Source organism: Lupinus angustifolius, chromosome LG08, assembly GCF_001865875.1.
Source record: "Lupinus angustifolius cultivar Tanjil chromosome LG08, LupAngTanjil_v1.0, whole genome shotgun sequence".
Taxonomy (NCBI): Eukaryota; Viridiplantae; Streptophyta; class Magnoliopsida; order Fabales; family Fabaceae; genus Lupinus; species Lupinus angustifolius.
In genome coordinates, this window is record NC_032016.1 from 18,510,308 (window position 1) to 18,522,638 (window position 12,331).

At 29.2% G+C, this 12,331-nt stretch overlaps 2 protein-coding genes across 5 annotated transcripts; one reads left to right on the forward strand and one right to left on the reverse strand.

Moving 5' to 3' along the window:
* LOC109355246 (HMG1/2-like protein) lies at positions 1,898-3,920 on the forward strand. Of its 3 annotated transcripts, none has more exons than XM_019598288.1 (8): positions 1,898-1,960; positions 2,071-2,126; positions 2,311-2,430; positions 2,901-2,958; positions 3,091-3,135; positions 3,226-3,306; positions 3,407-3,503; positions 3,587-3,920. In XM_019598288.1, the coding sequence occupies exons 2-8, from the start codon at positions 2,080-2,082 to the stop codon at positions 3,616-3,618; spliced, it is 480 nt and encodes a 159-aa protein (XP_019453833.1). In that variant the 5' UTR covers positions 1,898-1,960; positions 2,071-2,079; the 3' UTR covers positions 3,619-3,920. The 3 variants fall into 3 exon arrangements, with proteins under 3 accessions (XP_019453833.1, XP_019453834.1, XP_019453835.1); XM_019598289.1 differs by having other exon boundaries at positions 1,934-1,961; positions 2,062-2,126; XM_019598290.1 differs by lacking the exon at positions 1,898-1,960 and having other exon boundaries at positions 1,984-2,126; positions 3,407-3,502; positions 3,589-3,920.
* LOC109353600 (F-box/FBD/LRR-repeat protein At1g13570-like) lies at positions 6,068-8,538 on the reverse strand. 2 transcript variants are annotated; one of them, XM_019595931.1, is made up of 4 exons: positions 8,444-8,538; positions 7,127-7,953; positions 6,621-6,779; positions 6,068-6,538 (listed from the first exon to the last, which is right to left on the reverse strand). In XM_019595931.1, exons 2-4 carry the CDS (start codon positions 7,949-7,951, stop codon positions 6,236-6,238), a joined length of 1,287 nt encoding a protein of 428 aa, XP_019451476.1. In that variant the 5' UTR covers positions 7,952-7,953; positions 8,444-8,538; the 3' UTR covers positions 6,068-6,235. The 2 variants fall into 2 exon arrangements, with proteins under 2 accessions (XP_019451476.1, XP_019451477.1); XM_019595932.1 differs by having other exon boundaries at positions 7,127-7,958.

The window sequence follows — 12,331 nt, forward strand, 5'->3', positions numbered from 1 at the left end:
TCACTGTGAGTTAACAACGTTCTCTAATAACACCACTACTGTGCCTACAAAAACCGCTAGAAATCTCAGTGATCTAAATTCTAAACATTCAACTAAGTTGAATGGATTCAACTATCCTGTCCGGAAAGTACAATCATTTGCTCTATAGTCCAAAGGTATGTTTCATTTCATTTTATCTCCTCTAAAACTCAACTCTCAAGGAAGCCCTAAAAGGATACATTGATGTAACCAATGCCAAACCTCAGCCCAATCACCCTCTTTTTTATCACTAGGTTAGTCAAAGATCAGATGATTATGCATGCAATCACCTCCGAGCAGGCATGGAACATTTTCCCAACATGTATGTTAGTCGCACTTGCTCCAAATATGATTATTTTAATGGTTCTTATTCACATTCTCTTAGAACCTGTAATCATGGCAACTTCAAGAGACATATATGTTAGTTTTGTGAGAATCCATGACATATAACCAATAAATGTTATAAAATACATGACTATCCCCAAGGGAAACGCTATTTCAAAGGGAAATGTATCCTCTCAAGTACTGGAGAGTCTAGTGCTGGATAGGATAATAACATGTGACCATTTTTTTTATCGACTATGATTACATATTATTTTTTATTAAAAATAAATAAAAACTCTTTAAAAAATTCTCAACCTCATATTCCAGTACTGGTTTCTCCAGTACTGGAGAGGAGTTGAACTCATTTCAAGGACCAGTGTTGTTCAACAAACTTCAAAACAATTTTTTGCCTATATTTTAGACTTGGGTGTTAGTCACAATGATCTTAAGTAATTCACGCTTAGGGGATCCTTATCAAATACTTGATCAACTAGTTGTTGGGAATGAATTTGCTCTCCATCTTCACCTCCTCTGCACCTTTAAAATTATCCAAATTTTATATTTCATTCAACCATATGCAAAACTAACTCCATTTCCATTGAATATTTCTCTATTTATTTATTTATTTATTGGTGAAGGACTTATAGATAGGAATGACATTACTCAATGAATAGCATTAGGGAGACCTATACTACTTGCTTACTAGTCTTGAATTCCTGAAAGGGAAATTTAAAGTTTATTTAGGATTATAGTCAATTCAATCATGACTCAGTTTGCTTAAAATTGGACTAATATTGAAAAAAGAAAGAAAACATCAAATAAAATATATGCATATCCTGGTTAATATTTTCTATACTAACTCTTTTTTTTTGTCAAAAAAAAGACTAATTGACTAGCTTATTAAGAGAGAAAAACATATATACTAATAGTGTATAAGTTTTAAATAATGATTGTTTCACTTATCATTCATATTTAATTATTATTAACTCTTCAAAAAAAATAATACAAATAAATGATGGATGATATACTAATAGTATAAACTTGCTTATTAACTACTTGATAATGTTACCAAATAACTAATATTGTATTATATTTTTGTCCATTTTATAATTTCTAAATCTTTAACCTCTTAGAAAGATTGATTAATATCTATAAACCTAACCAGATATTTTCCTGGGTAGCTTCAAAATAAGGCTGCCAAAGCCATAAAAAATTGGTGGCAGAGATTCTTGACATGGGCACATGCCACTAAATTTTGTTAAATCCCTCTTAAACCCCCGCCTGTTTTTCATTTATGAGAAAAAAATGTATATAACAATAGTATATTTTTTTTTTATATTACCATTATATCATTTATTTTCAATCATTATTATCTCTCAAATAAAAATAATTCAAATGAAATATCAATGATATGTTGAACATATATAAATCTCTATTCGATACATAAATATTATACTCTTTATTTATTTTATTTGTCATGCAATTGAATTTTATTTCAATATATACACAATCCCCAAAACAGGCCTCAGAAGTCACAACTAAATAATAATAATATCTACACCTTTCCACATCTCAACCCAAACCCTAACCCTAACCCATTCGCTTTCTCTCTCATAAGGTAACTAAGTTCCTTAGACACATATTCTTCTTCAAACTTTATTCTATATTTCATTTTAATCTTACGCTACAAAATCACAATACTCATCCAATTTCTTCATTTCATTCCAGTTGCAAACTATGAAGGGTGGAAAATCTAAAACCGAAACCAAAAGAGCCGATCCCAAGTAACTCCCATTTCATTTTCATTTTCATTTCATTTCATAAAACACCAAATAATTATTATTTTAGAATCAGATCAGAGTTATTCAGATCTAAGATCTGAAAATTGAGGAACTTATGTATTAGATTATATTTATATTTAATATTAATTGATTTATTTGTTTTTTTTGTGTGTGTTTGTGGTTTCAGGCTTTCTGTGAATAAGAAAGGTGCAGGTGCTGCAAAACCAGCAAGGAAACCAGCTAAGGGAAAAGCCGCTAAAGACCCTAACAAACCTAAGAGGCCTGCTAGTGCCTTCTTTGTTTTCATGTAATTTATTATTTCCCATTTTTTCTTTTTTTGTTACAAAGGTAAATATGTATTTTTCGTGTCGTATATTTGATTATCAATCGCATTCGCAGAATCTGTTAACCTTGTTAGAGAAATAAGAAACCGTTTTTTCATGTAACCCAGTCTGAAAAACAAAATCTGACTAGCTTTTTGCATATAGTTTTGATTTTGGACCATGAAGTTAGTTTTGTTTTTGTATTGGTAGATAGATATCCGATTTTTATCCGGTAACGATGAGTGTCAGAATAGCTAGAATAGGTCATGAATTATGTTATGTGTTTGGGGGAATTTTTAAGTAGAATAGAAAAGTTATGGGATTAGCATTTGCTTAAGAGAATAGATAATAACATCATTTTTTGTTTGTGTGTTGAACACTACTTTCATGTGTTGTGTAATACTGTAATTTATTTATTTGTTGGTATTTTGTTAAACTTGTGTGATTATTAAAGGGAGGAGTTTAGGAAGCAGTTCAACAAAGAAAATCCTGACAACAAAGCTGTGTCTGCTGTAAGTTTCTTTATGTTGCTTTTATGTAATGATAATAATAATCTTACGAATTCAGTTGTAGCGATGAAGATCTTAATTGATGAGCTTTTTTTACTGATGTGTTTCTCAAATGTTTTGTTTAATTAATTTCAGGTTGGCAAGGCTGCTGGAGCAAAATGGAAGTCCCTGTCCGAAGCTGTACGTATTTTGCTGTTTGTAAGCCTTAAGTTATGCTTGGACTACCGTTTGATTTGATAGTGGTATTAAAGCAAATGTATATGGTTTTAGGAGAAAGCACCTTATGTGGCGAAGGCAGAGAAACGGAAGGTGGAGTATGAGAAGAACATGAGAGCCTATAACAAAAAACAGGTATGCCCATCTTTACGAATTAACAATTATCATTACTATTATTTTTTATGTGTGGGATTTGTGCAACTAATATCTTTCATGTTTTTTAATCACTTATCAGGCTGAAGGTCCTGCTGCCGCAGATGAAGAAGAGTCTGAGAAATCAATTTCAGAGGTGAATGATGAGGATGATGGAGATGATGATGGAAGTGACGAGGTTTGCTTCAGTATTTTGTCTGTCATGTTAGTTTTATGTCCTTTAATGTTTTGCATCCGATTTATTCATTGAATTCTTGTGTGCAGGATGATGATGACGATGATGATGATGAGTAGTGGCTGGACTAAGAATAACATTTATTTAGGATTTTGTAATGATTTTGGTCATCGGAAGTTGTGATGGTCTGGTCATTTTCTGATAAACATTTGCTGCTCCTAGAAAATATATTCCTGCTCCCTCAGTAAACTTGTTTTGAACTTCCAAAAGTGAATAGTAAGGGAGCTAACCTTTATTTGTACCATCATGTCTTTAGCTAAGGGGCGTTTATATCATGTAGAGCTTTTATTTAGATTTAGTTCTTGATGAATTCCGGTTACTTCTGTATCAATATTATTAGCTTATCTTTCCTTGCCTGTTATTATGCAATGTATATATGTGATGGATGTTTCTTTTCTTTGCATAAGAAGCTCCACGCGCTTTTTGGAATCTTTTGGTATGAATGTTTCTTTTCTTTGCATAAGACACGCTGCCTGCTTTTGTGTGTCTTTTGGTATGAATGCCAATACGTTGGATTGGCTATAATTTTGGCTTGTGTGCCCCAGTTCTTGAATATTACCCTCCTAGGTTGTCTTATTTTTGGAAGAAGTTGAGGAATTGAACTGTTGCTTTCAATTTGTTTTGAAGTAATTCATAGAAAGTGGAGATTTTTTCTATAATTTGTTTTTGACATAGAATTTTCCGAGGTTTCAGGAGATTCAAAGCATTCAAAACATGCTCTTAATTGACTTCTGTAGTTGTGAATTGGAGGCGTTTGGTCAGAATTGCTGAGGTTTTTTATGCATGATTCTGTTTTTGGCTCCTGCATGTAATCTGTTTTACTTGTACTTGTGATATTTTTGTACATTTGGTCCTTTCTTTTCCCGTTTGATTGTCTTTTTTGTAGGCCATTTCTTGTAGTAAAGTGTTGTGGTTAAATCAATTAATTTTAGTAGAGAAGTTAAGTTAGTATACCATGATGCTTTAACTTCAAGCTATATTCATTCTATATTTGTGTAACATAAGAGATGTCAGAAAAGAATAAAATTAATGGATTGACAGCGTAAAGATTTATATAGGCATTGTATTACTCATTACTCATTTGTATTACTTTTTTAGAATGGTTAATGATAACAAAATATGAATGATAGATGATGCAATGAAAGTGTATATAATTCATATTGGTAGTGCATATTTGTGTATACAACATACAAGTAACATGTTTGTCACACTAGGTATGTCAACTATATAAATCGAATGATCTTATAATATTCTTATCATAAAATTATATTTATTGATAAAATATTGATATTTAACTCTTTCTTAATCATTACACTTTGCATACAAAAACTAACAGTTTTAACTTTTATGACTGATTTAAGATGTAAAAGTAGTTTCTGATTGATTAAAGTTAAATGATTACTATTTGGTGTAAGAAACTACCATTTTAACTATTTTAACCATTTCAAATTTTCAATGATTCATTACAGTACAAACTTTCCAAGTTCTGAGCACTTATAGCCTCCATACATAGATAAATGGATATCTTTGATCTAACGATTAGTTTTGTATTGTTAGAAACTTACATGGTTGTCAAACTCCTGTATATATCATTTTGAAATTCAAGCTTGCTGCAATTACTTGCTAATATACTTTTATTATATGATTTTGTTTCTCAATCCTGAATAAATAAATAAAGATAACGAAAGAGGATCATCTTAGATTGAGACAAGTGATAAGCAGATGTTAAGTTCATCATTGAACATAGAATCTTCAACCTCATTTCAATATCTTTACATTGCTTAATCTCTTGATGTTTTTTTTTTCTTTAGCTAAGATTTCTATGAACTTAGCATTCTTTTGAAATGTTAACTTATTCATACATGAGTAACATGTGTGTTTTTAATTATGCAGCAAAAAGATATCTCACATGCTAGTTTATTATTGAAGTTAACATCCTTAAGATAAAGAGGGACTGAGAGCATTTATGTCTCTTGGAGAACCAAAATCAATTCTTAAATATTAGTATGAGAAAGTTGTTGAATATTCCATTTAATGCTTATATACCCTCGTGAAGAGTAGCACCTTATTCAGTACAAATTTGCAAAACCTTTCTTATAAGTCAAACAGGATCTTGTTCTAAAATGATTATGTCATCATGTTTTTATCTAATCAAATTTCTTCAAGTAATATTAAAATGTTATTTTATGTTTTTTAAAAAATTTCTTTTTAATTAACTGATATTTTTTCATTGGACCGGAAGAGGAGATTGAGACTGGAATGTTAATGATCTTCGTTCCTTATAAGTCACAACTATGCAGTACTTGACAATGACATGGATAACACATCCATAAGCTACGTGAGTCAAAGAAATATCACATTAAATGATGGCCTAGTGGTTGATGAGTATGAAATGAAGTTGTAGTAAGTAGGTAATGAAGTCTCATTTTGGAACATAAATTACTAGAGAGCTTTAACTATTGATCTTTCCTAAATAATTTGTTTTTACCATAGAAACAAGAAATAACATAACTTCAACTTCAAAATGGATATAAACTACATGCACTAATAATCATATTGTTAACTAGGACTAGAACAAAGCCTAACAGAAACTAAATAAAACAAAACCAAACAAACCAAGACACATGTAGAGAGCCAGAGATTGAGGAATTAAAGGCTGAAACAATACAATCACTTTTAAGTGAGGCCATGATAAACAAACTTGACTTCTGCTCTTTGCGATGCTCGTCCGAACTGTAACAAATCTCGTGAAATGCTAAGTAGTGTAGGCGCATCTGATTGATTCAGACCAAGACCAACCTTGAATGTAAGGGTCTCCAATGATGGAGAACTCGCAAGTAGAAACCGTATCAGGTACACTGCATGCTCATAGGCAGTTCCAACTGTGATATTCACTTTCTCGAGATGACTAAGGCAATAGCTATTGAGGTATAATGCCTTAAGATAGTCCGATGGCGGAACCACAGGCACGGTATAGCTCTATAAAGTTATATATATTGAATTAAAATACATTCGAAAAAAGGAAATAAACAAACTAAGAAGCATAGGTCTACTTGCTCACCTTGATAACAAGTTCCCTCAGGATGGAAGAACTTTTAAGTAAGGAAATAATAAACAGAAGTTCTCCGGATCGATTGAAATCCACACCAACCAATTCCAGGCATTTTAAGGAGTTGGTTGAATTTTGAAGCGTCCGAAGATTGTTACCTGAAGACAGGACCTATGCATCCAAACAACATAACTATAAGATGTATTTGCAGAAATAACACAATTTTGTACATATAAGAGAAGATACCAAATTGTGAAGATTCAACAGTAAATAAAAATGCAAATTTGTTCCTTTTGCCGACCAACAATAATCAAATCTGGTGTCCGAATAGGAAGAACTGATGTGAAAAACTGTAAAAAAAACTGAGACCAGACATTCAGAACCTAAATCATATTTCTACTGTTAGCCCTTGGTTTTGTGGAAAAAGAACTCCATGTAGAATTATGTTATTCTATAGTTTTATAAAAATCTATCAAGCTATTATAAATGGACTCGTGTTAGCGGTTTTGTATTCTTACCTGGATGTAACCTTCTCTAAGATGAAGCCTCTCAATTTTCGGCAAACCATTGATGAAATCAGTGACACTTCCTCGCTCAGTGTTTATATGTCTACTCATAGTGAGTGCCAGGTCAGTCAAATTCGTCGCATTCTTAAAAACGATTGACTTGATCTCTCCTTCATTATATATGCGTAAGACCTTGAGACTAGGGGCAGAGACATTAATACAATCAAAACCAACACAATGAGAAATAATGAGCTTGACAAGTACCGGACAACCCGAGATAAGTCTCTCAAGTGCATTGGAATCAATTCTAACATGAATTAAGTGAAGGCTAAGCAGATTTTTAAAGCCACAAAAATTGTGCGGAAGTGACAATTTATTAAATTGGTCGAGTTTCAACGAAGTCAAGGACTGACAAGAGAAAAGATGAGATGGTATTGAATCAACCTGGTTATGGTTCACAAGCACAAGAACTTTAATGCCCTTGTTTGACAAAAACAGAATCCACTTATAGAGGCTTGTGATTCTGTAAGTAAAGTAACAAGGGACTTTAAGAGTAAACTTAGATATTGGACCATTGTGTCCTAAAAGAATATCTGAGATAATATTAGGAATTTGGTGTTCAATATCTCTGTTATAACAGTAGTCAAAAAATTCATCTCCAAACTCAAGGTGTGGGATTGAAACCCATATATACCGCCATTTCCTCGACAGAATACTAGTCCTAACAATATCTCGAATCGGCAAATGCTGTAAGATGCCATCAATAACATTAATTGGCAGGTCACTGATTCGATCAATGTGATCACTCTGATTAACCTTCTTGATGTCTTCAGTCATAGCTAAACTAAAACAAATCAAACAAAGGCTAAGTATAAGAATCAACATCATATAAACACACACTCACCCCAAAAGTCAAAATTTTCACTCTCTGAAAATTAAAAAATAGGTACTAAAATATGAAACTTGGATAAAAAATAAACATTTTTGTTTTCTTTTTAAACAATCCTTACTGTTACTCTGCAATGTTTCAGCTACAATTCCTTTCAATGAAACAGAAAACATTGTTTTATCAACAAAAAATGGTTAAAAATCATTGGAAAATATGCATAACATACAAGGAAGCAGAAAAGACAAAAACTTGATCCAAAAAACTAAAAGCCATGGCCTTCAAAGAATGTAACACAAGCAAATCATGTTGAAACAAATGGGGTACAAAGACCACCAAATTTTGAGCACAAAAATGAATTTTTTTTCTCAAATTGAACCAACGGGTAATGAAATCATTTTGTGAAAATTGGTAAAAGAGGGGAAGAGGAAAAAAGAGATTACCTGAGTAAAGTAAGAAAAATGAACCAACAGGACTATGCACTTCTTCGATAGTGAAGACTCAGAATGAAACCAAAGATTACTTATTTATATCAGAATTTTTGTAATATATGATATGGTATTATGATTTATGAATCTATTCATGATCTGTACTCTGCAATGTGCATATAAATGAGAGACAAATGTCTCTTAATATATATATTCACTTATATATTATTTGGATATGTCTCGTCAATATATCATATTTAGTTTAACTTAATTATACTTATTATCGCTCTTTGTTTTAAAAATTATACTTATTTAGTTTAACTTATTTATACTCTTTTATAGGTGCAAAAAATGGAGAGATGATGTGTATAATTTTACATAATATTATTTTTGGTTGGTTTACATGTTTAAAAATATATAATATCTATATAAATTGTTATAAATTTTTTTATACAATGAATATATTTTATACTTTTTATTTGTATTACTTATATTTAAGAGTTGATAATGATTAAATGTGAATGGTTAATGATACAATAACAATATAAAAAGAATTACATTGTCAATATAAATATTATTTTTTCTTAAAAAAATAAGTCTTACATATGGTTTATTTAAAAGTCCAATAAATCTACTAAAAAAATCTATTATCTTCTGAAACCTATAAATATGGCAACAATACTATCTTTAAATAGACTAATAATTCTTCTATCTAACATCAATTATTAAGTTACGTTTTTATATATATATTTTTTATATTCAAATTTCATAACTAATCTTAAATATATTAAAATAATGTAAATATTAATATATAAAATAATTAAATATGATAGCCAATTAGACTTAATGGATAGTCTAATATTTAACATGTTAAGTTAAATAAATTTGTTAAGAAATCTTAGTCTAACTTATTTATAAAAAATTATGTCTTATTATAGACTAGATAGTAATAACAATCAACTATTTCCACCATTGAGTGCAATAAGGTAAGAGTAAAATAGTTATAATATTTATAAATGTTGTATTGATAATTTAAATATTATAGAAATATTTACTATATTTTTAGTTTTTTAAAATATTTTCCTATTAAAAATCAATATAATAATTTTAAGATAAACTATCTGCACTGACCATATATAATTTTTACATTGAGTTATCTACAATTAATATGTTAATGTTTTTCATTAACTCCAAATAAAAATATTACATGTATGAATGAAATTTATCAATATGTTAATAGTCATTAATTTATTATTTTATTAGCATATTGTTGTTTAAGTCTTATATACCATGCAATTAAAGTAAATACATAAAAGCTGATTTTTTTCAATATTATTTTATTATTTTTTAAGTATAAAATCAAATGTTTATTTATATTTGTACAAAATATTGGTCTTACCTATATATTGGTCGAGGGTTGTTGGATGTCATATAGAATATTAATTGGTTGTCACTAATTTGATCAATGTAATTACCATGATTATTTTATAGATGCTCCCGGTCATAAGTAAAAATTTATATACAATAAGTATATTATTTCATATTTACTTACATTATTTCTATTTAAAAAAGTTAATGATGATAAAATAAAAATAGCGAATAATATAATAAAAGTGTAATAATGTATACATATATTTTTTTTAAATATATATTAAGATCAAAAGTTAAAAACTATCAAATTACAATAAGTACATGCCTCATTTTCAATCACACATAAACACACTCATACACCCAAAGTGAATAAATGCACGGGTCTATGAAAGTCTTTTATATCTAATAATATATTAGTATTCATTCAATGCTTTTGTGAATATTTGTATTTTTTCTTTACTCTTTATTTGGTTTGAAGTTAATGTTGTAAAATAATCACTTTCACTATATTATCAAAATGTACTTTCAAAACCAAATTAAAGGGGGCATGAGAAAATAATAAAACTTGCATAAAAATGGAATTATTTTTTAAAAACAATTATGGTTCATAACATAATAAAATGATCAATCATCATGTCGTTCGTGGTTTAAAAAAGATTGGAAAATGTGCATAAAACTTTAAACCAAAAACTAAAAGCCACGGGTTGTAAAGAATGTAGTAGGAAAATACGTTAATTGAAGCGTGGCTAAAAAAGACAGATTTAGCTGACAAAAATGAATTCATTAATAGCAATAATGAAATGATGTGCCAAAAATGGTAAAGGTAGATTAGAGAGATGAATAGCAAAAGTGTTCATTATATGAAAATGAAGGATTTATAAATAAACATATTCATTTAAAATATTTGTTAAACTTATAATGTCTCACCGTCACATATGCTACGACTTACTTCACTGGTTATGTTAATTAACCTTAACCACGTCAAACGTGAAAAGAGGCCGAACTTTATTTGAATGCGTGATTTTTTTTTACTACAAAAAGTATTATTTCATTTTTTTTGGTAAGAAATTAATCTCTTTTGAAATTTGGAATATCATTCCAATAAATATCGTTCCTATAACCTTGAAAATTTAGTGTAGTCTTACAACACAAGATGATATGTCTTATGCATGATAAGAAATAAAGTATTAGAATAACTTATTGAATAAAAGACTCCATTATGTGAAGAGAATATAAAAGATGTATTGAATTTTATTGATTGTATATCAGTATGTTAACAAAACAGCAAGCATTATATTTATAGCTTGCTTAACCAAAGGAGTTTGCTTGGAAAAGAAGTAACAGAATTAACAACTTCTTAACAAAGCAAACTAAGTAATAACAAACACACTAAACACATTAATCACGTGCCAAAAGCAAAGAGTTCTGCTACTAAACCATTCTTATAAAATGAATCAAGAATGACTTGATATAATCAGGAATGGTCTTAGAGTTGAAAACAGAGTAACTTGCAGCCACAGGGTAATGTATGCAGGCAGAGGCAAGTTATGAATTTGTATTCTTGTATGCAATGATCCTAGTCCCTTTATGTTCATCACGAGCTAGTTAACATCAACATGGATTACCTGCAATAGAAGTCTTCCTCGTACACTAAAGGCATGGGCTAAGATAAGATTCATTGAAACATATAAAACATAATTGATAAACCAGAAAACCAGTTAGGAACAATTAGTGCAGAGAACAATCATGAATGGATGAGGTTTAATATTTAATATTGAATATTTTTATTTAATTTGGTTTTAAAAAATGACAATAATTTCACAACTTAGGAAGGGATATACTTTTTTTTCTTATTCCAAATGGTTTGGAGTTATTATTATATTTTTTGTGCAGTCAAAACGTAGAAAACTATTTTATACCTAAATTATGAAATATGATTATTGAACTAAAATTTTGAGCTCACAAGTCGATTATAAATCGAGAAATGTATTGACACCATGTACGCTTATATTAAAATGATACTCTCGTTAATTTTATAGATTTTTATAGTCTTAGTTTATTTTGTTAACAAATTTAATTATTAAAGATATATAGATTCTTGTATTTGACAATAGTTTATCTTACTCTTACATATATCTCAATGTGTAATAAGGAAATCAAAACTATATATTTTTGTATTGAAACTATTTATAGATTTGTTTTACTTTTACTATAGAAATTTAATTAATTGAATGAGTGTTAATATTGTGTTCATCATGAGCTAATTTTCCACTTTGAGCGATAGTAGATATAATATAAATGTCTTGACTCGAAGTAGAAAGTAAGAAATGACACAAGTCATAATCTCATTAGATACAAAAAATAATTTATTGTTTTTCTTTTTTTGTTAAAGAAATTGTTTCAATTAAAAATGATTTATTACAGAAGAAACTACATTGGTCATGAACTGATATCCTCACTTTCAAAAAAATGAAAGACAATGTTAATGATCTCAATTATTTCTTTACTCAAAACAAAAGTAATATATAACCA